Below are 25,028 nucleotides of genomic sequence, written 5' to 3' on the forward strand. Positions count from 1 at the left end.
ACCGGATTCTTGTTTCTGTGCCAATGAACAAAGTGCAAATATAGGATAGTGGTCTGAAATATCTGAGAGAATAATTCCTGCATCTGGAAAAGGCTGCATGTTGCAAAATATATTGTCAATGATGGTTTTAGAATTTTCTGCTGCCCTTGTAGGTTTTGTTATGAGCGGTAGTAATGAGAATGAAGCCATAGTGCTCACAAAATCCATTACAAATGCATTTGAGTCATATTTTAAAAGATCAACATTAAAGTCGCCCATCAATAAGCACGACTGAGATGTGAAAATAGGATGAGACAAGATATTTTGAATTCCAAGAATAAATTACTCAGTGTGAGATTGCGGTGGTCTGTATACTATGCCAACAACAATATTCTTATCACCTATAACACATATTTCAATAAATAGGGTTTCCAAGGAATCGGTCATAACAGTAAGATCATTTTTCACCTCATACTCAAAGTGTGTAGGAATATACAATGCTACACCGCCTCCTCTTTTCTTTTGTCTACTGTTGGTGATCATATTATAACCGGAAAGAGAATACATTGAATGAGGCGACCAGAGAACCATGTCTCCGTTATACCAATAAGTCTATTACTCACAATGATCTTACCAGACTGGGGATTTTGACACACCCATCAATTAAAATTAATTACTAAAGGTAGGTGTAAAAAAGTTTGATCAAGACAATCTTTGTTTCCCCTCCCTCCCCAACACTTTCCCATATGTGCAGGAGGTTGAAACGACGATAGGTGAGCAACGCTCCAGCTATGACTACGTTAACAGGACCGGCAAGGAGCTAGTAGTGGCTGCCAGGACCTCCAAGCAAGCTGAGAACATTCAGAAGGATGTAACTCAACTCAATAGAAACTGGGAAGATGTGACCAGGCTATGTGAGGACAGAAAGGCCCTTCTAGATAGGTCCATCAATGAACTTAGACTCTGGCTGGTATGTGCAGTCCCACTCCTACGTTTCCTTGTGGTCATCCATCTCAAAATGAAAATACTGTATTTTTATTTTTCATTAAATATCCTTGTTCTTTTATGATGATTTGATTCATCACAAAGCAGATGTGTTTGCTGTTTTTACAAATTTTTACTTATATTTATGAATTTTTAGCAAGAATTTCTTTGGGTTGAAAATCTGTTCGGACGATTAAAGGCCATTGTTAATTAGAACTTTTCATTGTTCAATATATGATACCTAAAACACACTTTGTAATTCAATATATAAAATCATCTGCCTGAATCTACACGGAAATCATCACTGATTGTTCCATTCAGGTAATAAAAAGGGATTCCATTAAAGTTCTGTAACTAAACCCAAGGTTAAAAAGTTTGTATGTTCTGCAGTGTTAGATATACAAGTAGACACCTCTCTGCCGTTCATCACTCATCTTTGTTTCTGCTCATCCCTCCCTCTAGGATGAAGTGAGTGGTCTAACCAGTTGGATGGATGACCTTGACGTGTTCTTCACAGCGGAGGAGGTTGCCATGGGTGATATAGATGTACTCAAGGACCAACTGGATCAGAGCAAGGTAATATTTGTAAAGTTATTCATTAAGTAGTAGAAATCTACTCTCTTCCTTTCTTTTATTTTCCCTGCTGCTCTCCCCTCCTTTCTGTGCTCGTATTCATCTTCTTTGTTCCCTGTGCCCTTAGTTTTCATCCTCTTGTTCTTCATTTTTTCTTTGCCCAATTTCTTGAAGATGACAGATAACCAGCCATCCAACAAGGGACAATATTATGATAAAATATAGAATAACATTATTTTATAATTGTCATTTTTTCAGTGTGTTGAAGATGATATAAACTTCAGTCCGATGGGAGAATCAATAGTAATCCATTATTTTTTTGATCGACTCAGTGCCTTGAAGATGATATCAAAACCTTGCAGTCCAATATGGACAACATCCTAGAGACGGGAGAACGTCTCATCCGGGACGGTGACCCCGCCTTCTCATCCCGCACACGAGGCGAGCTCGACGACCTCCACCAGCGATGGAAGAGAGTCACGGGTCTCGCCACAGAGCATCGAACAAACCTCACCGAAGCCTACCAAAGATGTCAAACTCTCAAAGGTAAGATTGAGAGAGAGAGAGAGAGAGACAGACAGAAAGACAGACAGACAGACAGACAGGCAGAGACAGAGAGAGAGAGAGAGAGAGCGAGTGAGAGATGAGCAGTTAGAATACATTGTACATTGCCGTGAGCCGGAAGGGGTTTAATTGATGTACACTTTATCCAATATTTCATCTATGAATGAAAATCTCTTGATATGGCTATGACTGATAATAGTGATTCCAGAATGTACCATTATTGAATCGATGTGTCTGGAGATTTGTATTGGACTGTTTGGACGGAATATGTTAAAAAAGGAGACATTGTATGGAATTGCTCTCTTCAGAGTTACCATCTTTTTGACTCTCAGCATTTGATATCTAATTTATGCTGTCTAAACCCATTGATCATAAAGACAGAGTATGAAGTTTGTGTTTTTTAGAAACAATAGCCCAAAATAAAATTGGTATTTAACAGGTTAATTTTCCTACACTGAGTTTTATGAAACTAAAATTGACATTACCATGTGTATTGAGCATGCAACTCTGTAACTACCTTCATTAGGAAAAGATGAGTGCCTAAGAAATGCATTTTTTTCATATCACTGTTCTAGATGAGTGACAGAGTACAAATTATTCTCTTTGACAAGGAACAAAACTGTAAATTTTATAACTAGACACATTTTTTTGTTAAATAACTGTCATCTAGGATTGTTTCTTATGATTTACTCTTGGTATGTCTGTACCCATTTCCCACAGCTAATATGCAAGACTTAGGGAGCTGTCTGGACCGATGCGAGGCAGACCTGGATCCTGGCAAGAAGTTCTCCATCCAAGATCCAGCTGAGATCCAGACCCAGCTGAAGAAATATATGGTAAGTCAAGAGACATGGGTCCATGGGTATTTGGCAGAGTTGTTTTTGTGAGCATATCGGCTTTGACTTGTGTCACTATTTTTGTGACTTGTAACTTGGGTAGAAACTAAATCACATTTTACTCATGAACCGACTTAAACTTATACAAGATCACTTTTGACTTCACTTTGACTAGTACAAAGAAATTTCTGTTTTTTTGTTGTTAAAGGTATAGACTTGTTTTGAAAATAATAGGTAGAAAAGGCCCCCCTCTCAAAAATTGAAATGGAAGCTCTTGTTAGAAATCATGTGAAAGAATATCTTTTGACTAATAGATGATGATACAAATTATGCCGAAAAACCGCTTACTAATTGATATATTTGGTAAATTATATCTATCCAAACTGGACAGATATCGCGTAGTCCCATATACATCTTTCTGTATACAGTGCTTGTAACTTTACCAAGACTGGGCCAAATTTCTTATCATTTTGATGATTCCAGAACCTTGCAGTACAAACCAATACTTATATGCTAGATGATCAACCTTTTCTGATCGATTCCACAACGTTGCATGACCAGAACTGGTCTATACCTTTCAAGTTTGGACCAAATGAGTTGCGGCTTGCCTACAGTGACTTTTATAAATCACGATTGATTCCAAGAAATGGCTTGAAATTACATCTCTGATTTTGTTTGGGGGTCTTGTACCATTAATAGAAAAAAACAATGGTTGTTTTCCTTCTCTAAATACTCAATAGAAAGAGGTTCATTTAAGAATGTATGGAAATGGGTATGAGATGGAAGTTTGTGTGAGAGAAAGTTGTAGCCACAAGCAAGTTATATAACTATTTTTCTTTTCTTTTTAATTTCATTGGGATAGAAGACAGTATCGTATATATATATTGATACTCAGCCTCCAATATGTTTATTTCTACAGAGTGCCTTGGAGGAGCTGGAAGCCAAGGAGAAGGTCATCACTGAGATCCAGGAGGTCGCTGAGAAGGTCAACCAGAGTTCAGAGGTCAAGACCTTAGTTGAGAGGTGGACAGTAATGAGAGCTCAAGTCACTGCCAAACACAAGGTTAATGCTAGAGAACTTTTCTTACTCCAGTACATTAAATTTTGGATGCCATCCATTTCTTTGTTTGTTTCAAGATTGTCTTGACATGCTTCATGGAATCTCGAATTTGGAAATTAAAAATTCCTCAAACTCCAATCTTACTTACTCTAACTGTTAAATACTTAAAATAAATTATATCTACCCAAAATATTGGTTAAAGATCTTAAACTGCTGATAAGGTGAAACGGAGCTACTCATCTTGCAAGTGTTCATTAGTAAGGTTACAGGTTGTTTTCTTGATCTACACCATTGATTTCCTCAAAATTGTATTGGGAAAACGTGGCTGTAAACTAGGTGACACCATAATAGTTCAACACCAATAATAGTTTGACACCAACAATAGTTGTTATTGTTGGTCTTTGAGTTGATGTGTATTTATGCAATGCCATAATTCATCTCTATCCCCATTATTCCTTGGCCTAGATTTTATCTGATGCCTCCGGGAGCTGGAAGAGACTGAAGCAGATGCTAACGGAAGAAGTGATCTGGATGGACGGCTTTGAGAAGAAGCTTTGTAGCCCATCTAGCAGTCTGGATGCGGAGGAGATATCGGAGGAGATTGATGTGAGTATGTAAGAGATGGTGGTGATGATGGTGATGATAATAAGAGGTAGGATGGACGGCTTTGAGAAGAAGCTTGGTAACATCAAATGACTGGATGATGAGGAGATTTCAGAAGAGATAGATGTGAGTATTACAAAAAATGCTGGTGGTGGAGATGAAAATGAGGAGGAAGAGAATGGTGGGCATAACGATGATGTTGATGATGATGATGATGATGATGATGATGATGATGATGATGATGATGATGATGATGATGATGATGATGATGACGATGACAATAATGATAATAATGATAATTGTGTCAACTGGGACAATGACTGATTACAATGGTGATTATTGTCTTTCACAATCACGTTGCTATCTTCCAGGCTCTTGAATCCACTGTTATGAAGCATGTTGGAGACAACAAGGACCTTATCACAGAGCTTGCAGATAACCTCATTGCTCAAGGCATCATGATTGTAACCATTGAGAGAGAAGTCAAACAGTTCAAGGAGAGGACTGAGGACATCTCACAACAGGTAGGAAAACCACTCACCTTCAAGGCCCTGTTTCATCAAACTTGATTTCAATAACAAGTTACAAGCTACTGTTATAAGCTACTGAAATCAAGGCATCTGATTGGCTCAGAGCAAATTTATCATACAAATTTAGCATTTGTTATAGATAACAAGTTTTATGAAACGGGCCTCTGTTATGATTGTCTGAGAACCCTCTCACAAAATTTGCATTTCTCCCATAAGCCAAGGAAAATGGAAATGATGCATATATGATTGTTTTGCCTTGAAATTTTCTTGAAAATGTTTATGAAATGCAGTGAAAACACCTTTTATGCTTGATAGCCATTATGAAAATGATCTTGGGGAGAAGAATGAACGGAATTAATTGGAGGGACAGAGTCACCAAGGAAGAATACTGACAGAAAATGAAGAAAACAACTTTGGAAACCAATCAGAAGCTAGGTGGGATTTGTCTGAAGGGCGAATAACATTAGAGATGTATTAGAAGAGAAGATGACTTGCCAATGGGGAAAGGATAGGCTGTGCGTTGGGATGATGTCTGATAGAGCAAATACACAATGAAGCAGAAGGCTTAGAATATAAGGGAATATAGAAAGGACAAACCAGATGGCTCTGGTGTGTGATCGGCCAAAAAATGAAAGAGGAGAGAGATCAACTGGAAAGCCAGATGAGAGATGTCTGTAGGTCATTCGTTCTATTTAATTCTTTCCATTTTCAGGCAAAGACCAGACAGGAGAAGTTGGAGAACAATGTCCAGCTCCTCCAGCGGCTTGAAAAGGACATGCTGACCCTACAAAATTGGATATCTTCAGCTGACCGTACCCTCAATGCTCGCTTGACCGCTCGACTATCAGCCATTGACCTGCCTGACGAGTATGAGGTAAGGTCAAGTGTGAAGAACGTTTGTTAAAAACAAGAGGATGAAACGCACATTCTTGTTTCTTATATTGTAAACTATCAGTGTCATTTTGTAAATAAACAATCGTACTCATCAATTTTGTCAACTTGGTAGTGATTCTGATGAGCATTGCTGTAGAGTTATGAAAGTAGTTAAGATGATGCCATTCTCTTCTTTCAGAATGCCTTTCAATTATTGAAATATGCAAAATGATGTATATATATATATATATATATATATATATATATATATATATATATATATATATATATATATATGAGGAGGATTAAATTTAATTAAATCAAATCAGAATTTGCATTTTCTCATCCCTTTATGATTCTTCAAAAAACTTTTTCATCTCTCAATCCCCATGTCTTATTAAATCAAAAATATTTATGCAATCTTCTTCTTTTTGTGGGTTCTTAATCAGTCCCTCTGTCACTCTGTATGTGAGAAAAGCTAAAGTCTGTTGTTTTCTTTTATGGTACCCCACCTTTTTTCTTTTCCCTCTTTGTACCCCCCCCCCCCCCTTACACTCTCTCTTCTCTGTTTTCCCATTTCTCTTGCACTGTCTCTTTCCTCTGTGAATATCTCTCTCTCTCTCTCCCATGTTCATCATTAAAATGTTCACAGCATAAACTACCATTACACCCTTAGCAACCATAGTAACCATCATAATCAAAGTTGTCACTCTGACAAAAGAGCAAAGTATCCAATACTTAGACCTAAGCCTTCCAAGTTAGAACAGATTTGATGATATTTCATTTTTTGTTTTACTCAGCAATGGAAGGTTGAGCTTGACTTGAGAGAGACCGACTTCATCAACATCAACACAAGAGCCAAAGCACTGATGGAACAAACTGCTTCATCGGCTAATCTGAGACTACAGCAACAAGTAGAGATACTCAGGGTAAGAACAATAGATTACAGAGAGAGAGAAAGAGAGAGAGAGAGAGAGAGAGTGAGTGAGAGAGAGAGTGAGTGTGTGTGTGAGAGAGAGAGAGAGAGAGGTGGAGAGAGAGAGAGAGAGAGAAAAAAATAGCCACAAATAAAAAAGATAAAGAGAATAATAGGGAAAACATAGACAGGAAGACAAATGAAGACAATGTACAAAACTAATCCATAAATATGGTGGTGAGATCTTTATTCTGTAATCTGTATTCATTGTGTACATTGTATACAAATTGAGAAAAAGAGAGGAAATATTTAATGAACATTCAAAGGACTTTAATTCAGAGTAAAAGAGAGAGAGAGAGAGAGAGAGAGAGAGAGAGAGAGAGAACAGAATGGAAAGTTTAAACAACAAATGACAAATTGTGAAGGGGATTGATCTAGAAAATAAAGCTTTCACAGTAAAACTCGACGTTCAATATAAAGAAGAGGCTCAAATTGAAGGCATTTTAATAAATTTTCACACTATATTTCCTTTTGATGAGTTACAACTTTATCAATGTCACTTCTCCATCTGTAGAAAAACCTTGATGATGTCCATGGCAAGTTCCGTAGGTTCCAGAAGCCGGCCGACTTTGAGCCCAAGATGGCCCACGTGAAGGAGATCTTGGACTCAGTCATGGAAGGTATTGGAGTCCTGGAACTTCGCAATGGAGAACCAGAGGTGATTCAGACCCAGCTTGATGCTTGCATGGTGAGTCATGGGTTCAAATCTTAAAAGCTTCTTGTCATGATAAGTAACTTGAAAATTAGGGATATGAATCATATTCTTCACTCTTTCTGTGAATATTTTTTAATTATCTATCAAACTGAATCCATACTTAGATATCCACTGTATGTTTGGTAAAAAATAATCCAAACATAGAGATTGAGTTGACAAAAGTGTGTCAATGAAATTACCTATTTCCAGGGTACTTATTTAACATTCTCCCACAGTCTCCTAAATGTATATTGCAAGGATCTCCATGAAGATGTGCTTTAAGTTTGATGGTTATTAGATGAAGAGATAAGAACATTAGTGTACTCAAGTTATACAATGCTTCACTATGTCTGAGGAAATGCACTCTAAGTTTAAAAGTAATTGAAAGTAATTTTAAGAGAAGCAGTTGCTCAGTATACTATATATATATTCTCTTTATGATTCTTGAAAGCTTACTGAAGCAAAACAACAAAAACAAAAAAACATATAAACACAAACACGTAGAGAAAGGAAAACTACACTGTATGTCGACCTTGTTCCTGTTTTTTTTTCTCCCTAAATAAATTTTCACAAAAGGTCTGTTGACAATGGCATTGTATTTCATAAATAATAATAATAATGATAATAATGATAATAATAATAATATTTTAAAGTCCAAATCTTATTGTCTAATGCATTATGTTGTCATTACGTTTCACTTTCTTGTGAAATGTGCAGGGTTTCTACAAGACAATGAGTGAGGTCAAGCCTGAGGTAGAGTATGTGATCAAGACAGGACGAGCTCTGGTTGAGAGGGAGAGAGGAGAGGCTCAGCTACAGCTTACTGAACGACTCAATCAACTTAAAAAGCAGTACAATGAACTGGGGGCAAAGGTCACGGATGGAAAGGTCAGTTGAACATAATGTTTAGCTACAGAAGCAATAGCCTAGTCTAAGTGTCTTTTACTGGTTTGAACATTTGAGACCTCATTGGCCCGAATTCACAAAGGAGGTTTGTCGACAAACCTAGGTTTATGTGCGTCGAAACTTGTAAAAACGCGTCATAACGCGTCATATGACGCACATAAACCTAGGTTTGTTGACAAACCTAAATTTTTGAATTTGGGCCATAATGTTTAACCATATACCTTTATTACATGTACAAGTAAATTATTTTAAAGCCTTAAATGATACATTTTCATGTATGTAAGTCTTGCAGGAAAGGGTATGATGTTTTTTAAATGCTTTTTAAAATGTGTTGAGCAAGGTAAATTAATCATAAATGACGAAGCTTGTATACACATCATAAACGTTATATTTTGCTTTCTTAGTGTAGTGTATGATTACCTGATAATGTCAAATATCAGCCAGGAGAAAAATGTTTTAGTTCCGCAAGGGTTTCTTATAATTATGCAGTGGGTCTCACACATGCAGAAGCTTTGAAAGACTATAACTATCTGGGGCTATATCGCACTTTACTAACATTCTCTATGTCTCGGGTATTTAATTTGTCCTTTTCACAGCTTTGCAGTTTTATAAACAAAAACACTAAATCAATCCTTATATTTGTCAATTTACCTTTTTATGTCTTATGTATTGTATGCACAACTTGTAGATGAGAAATCCACATTTTCTATTTAATAAAAAACTATTTTCATACATTATTGTACTTACTGCTTTCTTAGCATTAATAGACCAGTTCATGGTTAGCACATCTCTGCAATGACCCCAAATATCCACAGATCTTCAAAACATGAAGAGGTCCCACTTTGTACATTTTAAAATATTCACTCCTACAGCGATGGAGGTGCTACATAAATAGCCTTTGTTTCCCCTTTTCAAAGAATACTTCCACCTGTAATTCTGCCTGTGTATCATGGAATGCACTGCTTGTTCATTTATGAATAATGATTACATAACTTTCATGAGCATGTATCAAGTATTTCGTCTCCGTGTATTTCACAATTTGTTCTGCAATGACCTTTATCTGCTCATGCTCAGACTGCAACCGTGAACTGGCTTATTGTATTATGTGATGTCTCTCAACCAATAGCTTCTAAGATGCTTGATCAGTACATGAATATGAATTACCAGAAGCCAAGTCTTTCACAAGAAGCTTATAGAAACTCTGCATGGGCATGTCATTTCGGTGACAGAAAATTTCCATAATTAATTCATTTTGAAAGAACTCACGGTGATAGGAAGATCAATACTAAGTCATTGGTCTCTCTCTATTCATGAATGTTTGTTATTGTCAGCCAAATGTAGAAAATTGAAACAAAACAGAGAAAAAATGTGAAGAAATTTTAATTTTAAACATAGAACGAATTGATTTTGGATATTTGTTGCACATTTTGGACCTATTTTCTAGCTGCCTATTGTAAATCAGTGGTGAAGGCCACAATTTCATGAATTTAGATCAATTGTGTTTAAATATATTAACTGCTTTCATACTTAAAGCCTGTGTAGAACAGTTTGGGGTAAAGAATCCTTTCATCAGTATGACTGAAAAATGAGTAACATTTTCATAAAACAGCTGTCAGAATGTCTGTATAGTTATGAGACCAAGTCATTCCCTTAGCAGTTGCATGATTTTCAAAATCTTTCTAAATTTTTCCTGTCATACTTTTTTGTTAAACATTCAGCGCAGACAAGTGTACATTTATCTACAAATTTTATGAGCCATGACAGAGTTTTAGAGATTACGAACCTGCTTTAGATTTGCACACGCTTTCCAATGTACATGTACATGGAGTATTAGGAGTGCAGAGCAAAACATGTGGACATATTTGATATTTGCTTTTGCAATGAATCTGGACTTGATCGACCAACATAGGCTGTGAATATGAAAGTGGTTTTTAAAGCCCATTTGGGAGCCCCAAATTCACCAAAAATTAAATGGCAAAATTTCACTTAAATTGTATTTTAATGTGAAAGAGGATGTAATTTCAGACACATTTTTTGCAAAGATTTCCCCCCTCAAAAATGTGTTTGAAGACAAATATTGATAAAAGGATACATAATTTGGGTTTTCTGTTGTAAGCAGAAAACCTAAATTTGTATTCTTTCATCAATATTCAACTTCAAGCACATTTATTTTAAACATCCTAGCAGAAACGTGTCTTAAATGACATCGTCATTTGCATTATGATACAATTTAAGTGAAATTTTGCTATTCAATTTTTGGGGCTCCCAACACTTAAGAGGGGCTTTAAGGTATTAATGCACCTAACATAATTTTTCACATGTATCTTCACTCACTCTATGTTTGTGTGTGTGTTTGTGTGTGTTTCCTCACTGTTCACCTACTGTAGAGCAAGCTAGATAGGGCACTCAAAATCTCACGTAAGCTGAAGAAAGAACTGACGATACACCGTGATTGGCTACAGGAGGCCGGTATCACCATCGACAAACGTTCGGCTGATGATAAACCGGGCCAAGCACCTCAAAGTCTGAATGAAGAACAGGAGTGGTGTAAGGTGTGTGTTTAACCATTTCTCTCTCTCTTTCTCTCTCTCTCTCTCTCTTACTTTCTCTATATCTCTCTCTCTTACTTTCTCTCTCTCACACTCTTTATCTCTCTCTCTCTCTTACTCTCACACTATTTATCTCTCGCTCTCTCTCTCTCTCTCTCTTTCTTACTTTCTCTATCTCTCTTTCTCTCTCTCTATCTATCTCTCTCTTTCTTACTTTCTCTATCTCTCTTTCTCTCTTTCTCTCTCTCTATCTATCTATCTCTTTCTTACTTTCTCTATCTCTCTTTCTCTCTCTCTCTATCTCTCTCTTTCTTACTTTCTCTATATATCTTTCTCTCTCTCTATCTATCTCTCTCTTTCTTACTTTCTCTATCTCTCTTTCTCTCTCTCTATCTATCTCTTTCTTACTTTCTCTATCTCTCTTTCTCTCTCTCTCTATCTATCTCTTTCTTACTTTCTCTATCTCTCTTTCTCTCTCTCTATCTATCTCTTTCTTACTTTCTCTATCTCTCTTTCTCTCTCTCTCTATCTATATCTTTCTTACTTTCTATATATATATCTCTCTCTCTTTCTTTCTATCTCTCTCTATCTCTTTCTCTCTCTCTCTCCCTTACTCTATCTCTGTTTTTCCCTGTGTCTTTCTCTCCCATTTGATCTCTCTCTCTTCTTTTCTTTGATCTGTTTGTCCGTCTCTCTCCATTTTGCTCGCTCTTTTATCTCACTCTTATTTTCTCTCTCTCCATCCATTTCTCTCTCATTTTCTTGCTTTCTTTTTTCACTTTTCTCTTTCAATCGTTATGTCACTGTTGTCAAAGTCATGGTTCTTCAAAGTATATGTTAAAAGGTTTGTTACTCTGAAGAGCCTTATAGGTACCAATATCCAATTTGAATATCATACGCAGTGCATTATATTTAATCATACTGTCACCATTTTTTCATGACATAGTATTTTTTGCATAATGAATATAATTATGATTTTTATTTTTCTATATTAAAGCTGTATTTCATATTTACATATATTTACGCCTTTTATTTATTATTTTATCATATTGCCATTAATACAAGCAAAAGCGTTTATATCTACATTCATAAGCATACACTGTTTTTTTCTTTACACAAATGAGATGCTATACATGTAGCTGTACCTATCAAAATTAATGAAGTTATTGTAATATGATCGTATTTGTTATAATAATAGTAGTTGTCAAAAGTAGATATCAACCTGTTGATTATTATATTCTCTCATTCTCCCAGGGTTTCATTTGTACAGATATCACCTGTTCAAGTAGGCAATTATTTAAAATAGTAGATTTTTCATAATAGTTTTTAACATTTCAATGTTTCTGCACTCACACTCTGTGTTGAATTTGAATAATGATTCTTTTAGTGGATTAACACATTTTTGTCATTTAATGCTTTACCTAGTCACAGATAGTCAGAAAATAGAATGCAAATCCCAGAATTCACCATATTACATTTTACGTGCCATGAAATTCTTTGAACTTCTAAACAGTACAAATCAGACTGGTTGATAAAAAAAGAAAGAAATCTTTGTTGTTCTAAAAGGTACCCTTTTCAATATCTGGACACTTTTTTAAAGTTATTGTTTGTTAACATTTTAATCAAGGAAAAAGCATCCCTGAATGTTTTAAGATAAATTAAAATTTATATGGAAGAGAATAATAGATTTTCAAATTGAGGATTCTCTGTGTATCATGGTGTGGAGAACATAGATCATCCTTACTAGTGAAGTGATTTCAACCTGCTCATCTAACCTTTTTGAAATATTTTCATCCTTTGGACTGATTCTCAACCTTTATTAGAAAGACTGAGATAATACTTCCAATAGATATCCAGAAATGAAGATCTATGGATGAGCTTTTCACCATACACATACTCTATATTTTACGCCTAAAAGAACTGTAAACCTTTGTTTTTAATATATAAACATAAAGTGACACATATGTTTACATGTACTTGTACTGGACATGTCTTGCACTATTAAGCACTACATGGTACATGTATATGACACCATTAAACAGTTCTCATATCTTTATTTTCCTGTTGTTTGATAGGTTTATAAACAATGTGGACCAATATGGAATAAACATCTTGTGAAATGTCAATCTAATCTTCTCAATTATAATTCCCCTCATTCCTCACATGGACTGCTTCTTGTCCACATACCTTCAGTTGACGGACCAGGACATCAGCAAACACAAGAGGGCCTTGAGTGATGCCTTGGTGCTGTCGGAGCAGCTTACTAAGCTGTCTCCAGAGGGCGGTCTTGATGCAATGAAGGTTGATGCGGAGGCACTGCAGCATCAGGCGGGAGAGTTAGAAGAAAAGCTGGCCAAGAGGAGAGCACATATACAGGTAGGATACTAATTATTTCTCATCTCACTTTTTATGTTGATGATGATTGTTTGTGAAGTTGTAAGTCTATACTTATGGACTAAGTAATTGCATGTTGGAGATGCATGAAAATATTGATGTGCTTTCTATGAAACCAATGTTATTTGGATGATTGATTGCTGTGATGATGATGAGGATGATGAGATGAGGAGGAGGAGGATGAAGATGAAGTTCAGTTTGAAGTTTTGGTACGGTATTTAGAGTGATTATTTAAGTGATAATGGTGACAATGACACTATCATGATGACACTAATGATGATAATAGTGACCAAGTGGAGTGATGAGACCAATCATTTTAGTGATGATGCTGCTGCTGCCAATGAAGACTTTGTTAATGATGACAGTGATGATGATAATCAAGATGATGATGGTGGTAATCAAGATGATGATGATGATGATGATGCTGATGATGATGATGATGATGATGATGCTGATGATGATGATGATGCTGAGGCTGATGATGATGATGATGATGATGATGATGCTGATGCTGATGATGATGATGATGATGCTGAGGCTGCTGCTGCTGATGATGATGATGATGATGATGATGATGATGATGATGAGAATGGTGATGGCGATGGTGATGATGATGATGATGATGCTGATGATGATGATGATGATGATGATGATGATGATGATGATGAGAATGGTGATGGCGATGGTGATGATGATGATGATGATGATGCTGATGATGATGATGATGATGATGATGATGATGGTGGTGGTGATGGTGATGGTGATGATGATGATGCTGATGATGATGATGATGATGATGATGCTGATGATGATGATGATGCTGAGGCTGATGATGATGATGCTGATGCTGATGATGCTGATGATGATGATGATGATGCTGATGATGATGATGATGCTGAGGCTGATGATGATGATGATGATGATGATGATGCTGATGCTGATGATGATGATGATGATGCTGAGGCTGCTGCTGATGATGATGATGATGATGATGCTGATGATGATGATGATGATGATGATGATGATGATGAGAATGGTGATGGCGATGGTGATGATGATGATGATGATGATGCTGATGATGCTGATGATGATGATGATGATGATGATGATGATGAGAATGGTGATGGCGATGGTGATGATGATGATGATGATGATGCTGATGATGATGATGATGATGATGATGATGATGATGGTGGTGGTGATGGTGATGGTGATGATGATGGTGATGATGATAATGATGATGATGATGAGAATGGTGATGGCGATGGTGATGATGAGCATGAAATTAGGCATAAGATGATACATGTAGAAGTTTATTAAATGGGGCTGAAGGATTTGCAAAAACTCAGATGTGAGTTGCCATAACAAACAGTGTTTAATCTGATCCCATTACCAGCAATTGATGACAGACCTGCAAGCCAAGCTGCACTATTTCAGTAGATAATGCATCCATCTAGACTAAACAGTTACCATGTGAGATAGTGTCAACCATTATGGTGATACCTCACAGCTCCTGCTTGTCATCTGTGAAACATTTATCAGTCATGCAACATAGTACAGACCTATAATGTATAATGTTGAAGGAGATATGTAGAAATTGGTGTAGAAATGGATTCTGCCTACTTGTGATAAAATTAAAGCAAATTTCTTTCAAGACAATAAATTTTTATAGATTTAATCCTAGTTAAGTTGAATAAATCTCATCATTCAAGTACACTTATAGTGAATTGTAACACAATTTACATTATTAACCTTATCCTACACTTGGCTCTTTCAATCTTAAGGCTTGATACATCAAATTATTTTTTAGTGAATTTTGTTTTTTTTCCCCAGCCTCGTCTTTCACCCAAATGATAGATTTAAAAGTTGCACATGTGTAAACATACATAGTGTAATCCAGTAGTGAGCTATTTATAAATCATTTAACCAAAATTGAGAATCTAGAGTGATTGATATAGGAACAAACTTGTGACTGTAATTGAAACTGTAGATGTAAATATGAGGAATATTGTAGATGGTGTAGTTGAGTGAGAATATCAAGATCTGTTTACAGGTCACATACCACTTTTGAACCAAAGAGAGATTTATATGTGTCTGATTTGGACCCCGTCTCACAAAATTCTATGTTTACTCTGTCTTTACTTGTCTGTCTTTCCTTTTTCTCCTTTCTTCGCTCTCTCTCTCTCTCTCTCTCTCTCTCCCTCTTTCCCTTTTTCCCTTTCTCTTTCTTAATCTCTCTCTCCCTCTCTCATTCTTTCTGTTTTGGACCCTGTCTCACAAATTATGTTAACTGTGTTTTCTTGTCTCTGTATCCATTCTTTCCCCACTCTCTCTTTCTCTCCCCCCTCTCTCTCTCTCTCTCTGTCTCGCTCCGTCCCTCCATCTATCTCTGTCTCTCTCTCTCTCTCTCTCTCTCTCTCTCCCTCTCTCGATCATTCTCCATCCTACCCTTCCTCTCCCTCCTTCATCTCTCTCTTTCTCTCCCAATTTCTCTCTCTATCTCTCTCAACTTCTTTCTCCATCTCTCTTTCTGTCTCTCCCCTATCTCCTCACTCTCGCTCACTCTCTCACTCTCTCTTTTTCTTTCTTTCCTTTCCCATCTCTCTCTCTCTCTCTCTCTCTCTCTACTGCCCTCTCCCTCCTTTCCTCCCTCCCCATCTCTCTCTCCCTCCCTCCCTCATTCTTGTCTCGCTCTCTTTCTTTCTTTTTTGTTGTTGACAGCTCATCTTTCCTTATTTATTACTTCTACATTTTTATGTACATGTATATCTTTGTTAGTAATGTTGCGTTACGTAACGTATATACACTGTTTGCTGTACTGCTGTATTTCTGAATAAATCAAGCCCCTAAAGTTATTTTTTTGCTTAAAACTAAATCTTTCTCCATCTTGTTGATTTGCAGACCTACCAGGATCAATTGATGACGTTCCGTGGTGACCTATCAGGGGTCAAGGAGTGGCTTGGGGAGGCTCAGACGAAGCTGGATCAATCTAAGAAGCTGGACAGAGAGGAGTTAGTCAGTGAGCAGGAACGTCAAGCATACCAGGTAAGCACAGATAACTAACTTTATTTCCAATGTTTACAAATATTGGTTCGTACTGCTTGTTTGTTATTTTGATAACAGATAATGCATTAATTACATGTATTACATTTATGTTTTTAGTGGAATCCAGTGTATTTTGGTAATTTTTTGTTTGTTTATGTTGTATTTGTTGTTTTTTAACGCTTCTGTATTATGATTTTTGATTTCAAATAGACAAATACATTATACATACAGGTAACAGCACTTCATAATGCAAACTCTGATTAAATCACAAATTATGCCATTTTGAAGTTACATGTACATAATTGTTTTAAATTCTGGATGAAGTGTGAATACACAAAATGTCATTTTAAGGTGAGATGAAATCTGTTGCAATTATATCAAATGAAAGTGAATAGTCTCCAATATATTTTTTGTTTGTGTATAAGAATAGTTTGTTTATGTTTACTTATTGCTGTTGTATTTTTATAATTCATTTGTTTAATGGTCCCCTCCCCAAATTTGTTTTTTAATAATTGTAAAATAGGCCTACGCTTATTTAAAGGTATTTTGTTGCATAGTTAATTGAAATTGTATCCGGTTTTTATCTGGCGATTTGTATTGATACCAGATGTTGTGTGCCGTTTATCCAACAATACTGCTCTATTGCTTCAAAATTGTTTTCAAATGTCATATTCTGATTTTTAAAAATTTGAAAATTTCATTTAGAACAGCAATGAATACAGAGCCATTGTTCCCAGAAATGATTTATTTAGTCTTGAAAATCTGAAATTAATTGGACATCTTAAATCATTCGTTAGAATCATCTACCTCACATCAGAGCCAATTAGTAAAATGTGTAAATCTTTCTCTTCAAATTGGCAATGAATGTGGACCCTTTACAAGGCCTCTCTTTATTGCACCCTCAGGTATAGATGACATATTTGAGAGACTTTGCTAGGTCAAAGGTCAAAGGTGATGGGGGTATATATTTGTATTAGGATTTGGGGCTTGTTATCCCTATGACTTTAAGTGCATGCCCCATTGGCAGTGAACTGAAACTAGTTTTGTTTAGATATGCGTTGAGGAAAAGCTGTAGGAAATGATGATGTTTCCTCAGAGAGAGAGAGATGGATGTTTAGTCAAATTGTTCTCTAGAGATGGAAATGTGGGGTGTGTTCCTAGAACTTTGGAATAGTTGTTCAGCTTGGAGGAAAAATGAAGGATTCATGGAATATCCTTTGTAGCAAATCATAGAATATGATGACACGTCCAAGGTGTGCCCAATATGTCACCAAGTATTATTGAATTGTGTTATGGAATAATGAACATAAATTGACATAGATATGTCATGTTTCATGTTTTGTCTGATTCCAGAACTAGTAGGGTTATCAACTTGATTCAGTCATCAGATATACATGCACTCAAACATTATAGTTGTGATTGGTAGCTTATATGGAAAGATATAGCTTGGACCTAATCAACTACCCTGTACCTTTGACATGTAGGGGAAAAGAATTGTCAGATCAATTATGAATAAACATGTAGCATGATGAGATACTTGTACTGCCCATGAGCGTGTATGCCTGTATGTTTGCTGCCTGAGCTGAGCTGTGGAGCTCCTAAAATCACCTCATCTTCTTGCATCTGGAGTCCACTATCAATAGCATGGGATATATGAACCATGCAGATGATTACGAGGGCAAGATAACAAATCTCTCGATACACTATACATACTCCTACATGACAAAAGGTAACAACTCACATAGGAATAAAAACAGCCCTTAAACATAACTTCCCAATATAATTTTGGTGTTAAGCTGCATTAAATGCATTATTAGGTGTCAGTAAATTTTTTACACAATTCCAAGCATCATATGACAGGCCTAATCTTAATTCTTGTAATTTCAGTCCCGTAACATATCTCAGTGTATTATGTATCATATTGAGTAGTGAATTCTCAAAACGACTCCTTAAGATGAGTGAATTCTCAAAGTTAATTGGCCTGAAAGGCTTGCTTCGGTGGTTTAATACCTGTCCCAAGCTATTGTTGAGTTCTCACTTCTCCAGGACTGTTTTTTTTTTTAAGGTCCCGCTTTTATATAATTCTGAAATTGCTGCACTTCTGTTCTTACAACCTTTTGCCTCTATCACAGAGGATATCATCTGTATACACCCAAACTCTGTTGAGTTTTGATTCATGCTCTTACAACCTTTTGCCTCTATCACAGAGGATATCATCTGTATACACCCAAACTCAACTGAGTTTTGATTCAGTGTCAGATGGGAATAAAAGTCTGAACTTCAGACTGTTAATATTGACCTTGAACCCCCACTGCATTCCATATCACGGTTGCTATGGTTACTCAATACCCTTAGGACTTCTCTTCCATAATGCACTTTTCTGCCTCCTCCTCCTCCTCGATTGTTTAGGATAAATCCGTGAGAAATGTTTAGTTGTGGGAAGTTGGCAGTCTGCATAGGAATGAAAAGGATTTGAGTCTCGTATAAAGTTTAGAGGTCTTATATCAAATACACAGTACAGTACAGTCCTCTATTCAAACAGTGGAAGACTTTGATGTTGACTTGCTGCATTGAAAGTACATGTAAGCCTGAGTTAAGTTTATACACTGTATGGTGGCAGATGTTAACCATAAACTCTTCTACTTTTATTGGTGATTTCAAGTGTTTCTTATGCTTTCCAGTCCACTGTGTTAATCTATTGTGTGATGTTGTCAAATTTTCTTAATATTTGTCTTTGACATTTTGTTTTCTTGAAAAATGGCATTTTAGTCAAACTTGTCTAGAAAGGACTCCCTAGGAAGACACAAAGAGCAGTCTGTATAGACAGGTGATCATTAAAGGCTCATTACCATTCGATGCGGTGAACTATCTCAAAATTACCAATGCTGCAAAATAAAAAAAACATTTTACCTGTAAATGAATGGCAGGTTGGGTCGAGAAATGTAGCTGCACTCAACCAAACCCCTAAGCATAGTCACTTTTTCATGTGTGTTATAAGATTTTCAGAATTGTGTGGCACACTTTGCTTCACTTGCTACTGTGGCTTTTTGAGGCAGTTAATGGCATGTTACATATAGGAATGAAGCTCAAAGCAGGTTTGACTGCACAGTACATTGTATTTGAAATTCCCAGTAATGATGTGGTGAGCATATTAAATAATATTTGTTGTTTGTTTCCCCTCCCTCCATCCATCAGAGGCTACAAGATGAGGTGGATGACCTCACCCACAGAATAGAGGAGGTGAGAGACCAGGCTCTGGAGTTGATGAAACTTGGCGGAGATTGCCGTCGATCTACAGAACCAGACCTCATTGCTCTTAACCAGAAGTGGGAACAAGTCTGTAAGGGAATTAAGGTGAGTTCTGATATGTTTGAGTTGTTTTCCATCAATGTATGGTAAAGGAACATCTGTAGAATTGAAAAGTTCATTTAACTTATTGGCTATTGAATTCTCTGCTTCACAACATTTTGTAGGCAATAGGTTAAATGAGTGTGGACTTTAAGGCTTGTTTGGGGGATTCACTGAGTCTTATAGAGATATCTGTCTTGAGTCAAATTTTTATTGTGAAACACAGGGTGAATTTTTCCTCCTGGTATGTTGGCTCAGTCAGTAGAGCGTCCCCTCACAACTGGGAGGTCGTGGGTTTGTACCCCGGCCGCGTCATACCAAAAAACTTTAAAAGACGGGAGTTGCTGCTACCTTGTTTGGCGTTCAACATTAGGTACTTTTCGATTTGCACGTTCATAAGTGGACTGCGACGTATGCGGTCATTTTTAAGCAGGATTGACGAGGCATGCCGACTGTTGTTCGTTACCTTTTCGATTTTACACAACTACGACGCTCGCTTAGTGAGCGCGAAACTTGATCGAATAGCTAAAGATACATGTATAACACCAAATTCGGTGCATGGCACTGTTCTCAAAAATTATGCTGCAACAGATGAGCGTTGCATAAATAAAATGTGTTCATTTTATGAATTATTCTGCTTAGTGAGCGCGACATTCGATCGAAAAGCTAAAGATTCAACACACCAAATTGGGTGCATGGGACTGATCTCAAAAATTATGCTGCACCAGATTGGCGATACACAAATAAAATGTGTTAATTTTATGAATTATTCTGCAACAATTTTGATTTAAAGGAAATTACAGACACAAAAATGTGTTAATTTAAGAGAATTCACGCTTCCAACACTCTCCGGTTATAGAATTAGGTCAATTGGGTCCATTTTGTGACTTCAATGTGATGTTTCGTGCCTACAAAAGATTGCTTCCGAACATGTATCGTCACAGTTTGCGAACGACGGCAAAACAAGGGCGAACGCGTTCGAGAATTCTGCTACGAACAATGAGCTCGTCGATGCGCATGCGCACTGCTTCAAAAGTGACCGCATTCGTCGCAGTCCACTAGTAAACGTGCAAATTGAAAAGTCCCTAATAAAGGGATAGAGCAACGTAGATCTGGCGCTGCACAGTGGCTGCCGGGCTCACGATCAATAGGGCAAAAAGAATTTCCATTTTCGGTTTAATAAAATTTGGAGTGGACTTTAAAAGATTATTATTATTATTATTATCAATTGCACCATTCAGGAACAGCAAGTCAAGCAGAAGCAGACAGCCCAAGAGCTTGAAGGAGAATCCCGGCTCCGTGCTCAGGCAGAGGCGGAGCAGAAGGAGCAGAAGGAGCAACAGCAACAAGAGCTACAGGAGAGGCTCCTTCAGCAACAGCAGGAGACTGTGGTAGACTCCAAACCTATCAGCATCTCATCTACACCACCAGCTGCAGCTAACCTCAACAACAACAATGCAGATGTAATTGTGAATGAGGCACCGCTTCAAGAAGAGAGAGTGAATGTGGTGCAGACGGTACCAGTGCAATTGACGAAGCTGGAGCAAGCAGCGCCCCCACCTGACAGGATGGAGGTAGGTTTAGGCACCCACTTTACAATATTGTGTCCTTCAATATCTTGTTTGCAAGATTTGGGAAGCAAGTCTTGACATTACAATTTCTAAAAAGTGACTGCCTTTTAAAAAGTTTTCCAAATTGAGTTTCAAAGCAGATATATTACCTTTCTTAAAGACATTATTGGTCTTAGCTCGAGATGGAAGCTGTTTAAATTAGGATGTCTCAAATACAACTATTCTAAAATGTTGAGCAAGATTTGATCCCCATGGCGTTTTAAAGGGTTAAAGTGAATTGTCATTCCAGGACAGTCATATTAGAGTAGCTTTCTGTGCCACTTGAAGTTGTTAACTTCTGACTTTCCCATTTCCATAGGCTTTATAAAGGACCATCTCACAGTTCCAATAGGCAATGATTTGAGTGAAACTGATGTTGAATTGAAAACTATATAAACCGATATGACTGCTATGAATAGATTACCTGTTGATATCAGATTGACAAGGTCTAGAAATAGGTTTCGGAATTCTGTTACAAGTCATTTGTTGAACAAGTCATGAATGAAATATCAAGTTAAATAATCTCATGTGTACACAATTCATATTTTACATTATTAGTTTGTATCTTGTAAGACATGGTTGAGTACTGATTCTTGTTTTTTTAAAGTATTGATTGTAAAAGTAAATTCGTTATTTTTTGTTTTGTTACATTCTCTAAACTGATTTGTACCAAGATACTTTGTTTAGCTTTTAAGGGGTTAGGCTCGACTAGCACATGTGCTATTAGCTGGCCTCTTTTACCAATCAATAGTTTCTCTTCTTGTATATGTAAAATGTTGTATGAAATTGATTGCTGTTGGTAAATAAATCAAATCAAATCAAAATAACTGCCCTAGGTGGATGAACAGATAGAGAAGCAGGAGGTCACAACCGTTGAATGTGCCCCTACCAACCTGGAGGACATGTTCCAAGGCATGAAGGACCAGGATGCAACCCCCATGAAACCACCGACATCGTCGACCACCATGGATGTCAATGCGTCAGGCTACCTACAGGAGTTCAATGATATCCTAGAGCAGACAAACATCGCCATCGACCTCTGCGACCACCGGCTGACGAGAGATGGGCAGCTCAGGGATAAGGACTTTGATGTGGATGTCGAAGCCAATGTAAAGGTAGGTTTTCGTACATCTTGTCAGGCTTGAGGTGTTCCTTTTATCAATGAAACTTATAAATTAAAATTACCTTTGAATCACTGCAAGAAAAATGTAAGGATTTGATTGAAAATTAAATGTGTTCAAAGATTGCAGCACGTATTACAAAATATACAAATACAAAGTGCCATCTTATGTTTAATTCTGTCTTAAAAAATGTTCTGATGTTTCATTGTATTAAGTACCAAAATTACTAGTGTAAAGAAAATAAAAGTATATTTCAAGAGCTGCTTTTGAGCTTATAAGAGCATAATTTTATCTTAACTGAATTTAGAACTATTTGAAAAAGGCATAGTGACATAGATGTATTTTGATATTATAATTTTAAGCAGGGGATGATCCCCGATGAACCTCTGTGGTTTTTGATCACCCCCTCTGCAGGTTCATCTTTTGTTGTAATGCTTTTATGAATCTGTGGAAATAAATGAAATTGAAATTGAATTGAAATTGATGTATTGAATTTGAAATATAAAAGGAGATTACTATTTTTCTTCTTCTTCTTTTCTTTGTGTGTTCAGGACACGGAAGAAGCTCTGGAGAACCTTGAACCAGACGTTGAGTCTCTGATCCAGCAGGGAGAACAGCTCCTGCAGATGACCCAGGCCAAAGATCCCGCTCAAGCACAGAAGCTAGAGCTCAAGATCAACGGTCTCAAGGAACGCTGGTTAACCCTGGAGAGGGATGCTGAGAAGAGAAAGAAGACTCTCCAGGTGGTGGTTCCTCAGTGGTACCAATTCAAGAACCAGACGGACCAGATGGAGAGATGGATGGAAGGAGTAGATGAACAGATGAAGGATGGGATGGAGGATGAGGAGAAAATGAAGGTAGAATAATGAATCTATGAGGTTTTGACTTATGGTATTCGATGTGAGTGGGGAAGTTAATTGGTGGTGGTTGTTATTTTACCTGACTGCTAAGAAAGCATAAATGCTTGTAAATAAGCAACCAGACGGCCGACGGCTTTAGGTCCTCTCCGAGGGACCTGGTAATGAGGATTAATGCCTTACCAAAGGGCACTAGCGCATTGCCTTGGTTTCGAATTTGGGTCACCGGATTACGAGACCACTGCTCTACCGACTGAGCTATCGCGCCTATGAAAGAGATATGAGACAAAAGGATAGATACAATGTAGAAGGTGTTGATAAACAGATGAGTGATGGGGTGGAGGATAAGGAAAAAGAAAGAGAGGTGCAAATTGATAGTTTGAGTTGAGTGATGAGATGAATAGATAAGATAGAGAGATATATGTGTTGAAGGTCTGGGTGAGCAGATGAAGGAAGAAATGGATGAGGTGAAAATGAAGATAGTACATTAAATGTTTGATTGGAGGATTCTATAAAGTCCTGTAGAAAAACAATATAGAGGTGGTTGAAAGGTATGGATGAAATCAAGAATGAGAAAATGGAGATGAGATAATGTACATGTATTGTATTGACAGATGGTATTAAAGGGTACATATTTTGTAAAGCACTTAAAGACATTATGTTAAGCGCTATATAAAAGCTAAATATTATTATTTATTTAGGGTGAGTGTATTAATGTAAGATAGAAAGATGGATGAGCAGATGTAGGATGGAATAGAAAATGACAAGATGAATGGCACATTATTCATTTATTATTTGAATTGATACAATATTTATGGAGTAGATCTACCTTGTCTGTCTTTAATGAAAACCTCTTCGTGACAAGAAGGACAAATATTGTACATTATCTAAGAGATTCCAAAAATGTTGCATCGCTTGAAAGCGAGAATCCAGTTCAGACTTGTGTCTGTCTCCATCAACCATCAAATTGGCAACCAATCGTGTGATAAGCATGTCCTTCAAGAGCCTTGGCGTCATGAAAGCTGAATAAAGACGATGCTATCAACACTCCAATCCAATTTACTCATGTTCCTGTCTAGGCAGCTGGTGAGAGGCATTGTCGCATTTTCCCTGATTGAATATCGGAATAAAGTGTGATCATTGGTTGCCAGCTAGAAGGCTGCAAGAGCTATGTATTGTCAATAGCAGTCTTCTTGCAGGAAGCCCATATAATACTGCAAGATAGAGAGAGACACATTCTGATGATACACAAGTAGCTCTTGATGTCTCTTGTTTCAACATGGATACTGCCCTCTGCTGACAGAAGGCAGCAAGCTTGTCTTCTCGTCTGGTTCATGGCGTTGTCGCATTTTCCCAAATTGAACATTGAAAGGCGTGATGCACCATGATGATGAGACATTTTCATTTCACGCAATAGCTCGCGGTGTCTGTCATGCAACATGGAATCTGCTCCCTACTGACATGTAAAGGCAGCAAGTCCAGGGAAAAAAATACTTTAAAAATTGGGGGGGGGGGGGGGGGGGCTA

The 25,028-nt window shown here is 37.1% G+C and overlaps 1 protein-coding gene across 1 annotated transcript in view; it reads left to right on the forward strand.

The window, feature by feature from the left end:
• Nucleotides 1–25,028, forward strand: part of dlp (dystrophin-like protein) — a gene marked incomplete at both ends in the record, with an annotated part of 108,870 nt that overhangs the window by 54,439 nt on the left and 29,403 nt on the right. The window contains 18 exon segments of the mRNA NM_214496.1: nucleotides 734–949; nucleotides 1,426–1,539; nucleotides 1,869–2,082; nucleotides 2,821–2,936; nucleotides 3,856–3,999; nucleotides 4,462–4,602; nucleotides 4,971–5,123; nucleotides 5,842–6,003; nucleotides 6,803–6,931; nucleotides 7,493–7,666; nucleotides 8,390–8,560; nucleotides 10,966–11,130; nucleotides 13,321–13,503; nucleotides 16,423–16,566; nucleotides 19,762–19,920; nucleotides 21,156–21,488; nucleotides 22,361–22,639; nucleotides 23,197–23,502. Of these exon segments, the coding sequence (NP_999661.1) occupies nucleotides 734–949; nucleotides 1,426–1,539; nucleotides 1,869–2,082; nucleotides 2,821–2,936; nucleotides 3,856–3,999; nucleotides 4,462–4,602; nucleotides 4,971–5,123; nucleotides 5,842–6,003; nucleotides 6,803–6,931; nucleotides 7,493–7,666; nucleotides 8,390–8,560; nucleotides 10,966–11,130; nucleotides 13,321–13,503; nucleotides 16,423–16,566; nucleotides 19,762–19,920; nucleotides 21,156–21,488; nucleotides 22,361–22,639; nucleotides 23,197–23,502 (3,303 nt within the window).

Source organism: Strongylocentrotus purpuratus, unplaced genomic scaffold, assembly GCF_000002235.5.
Source record: "Strongylocentrotus purpuratus isolate Spur 01 unplaced genomic scaffold, Spur_5.0 spur5_scaffold_21, whole genome shotgun sequence".
NCBI classification, from domain to species: Eukaryota; Metazoa; Echinodermata; class Echinoidea; order Camarodonta; family Strongylocentrotidae; genus Strongylocentrotus; species Strongylocentrotus purpuratus.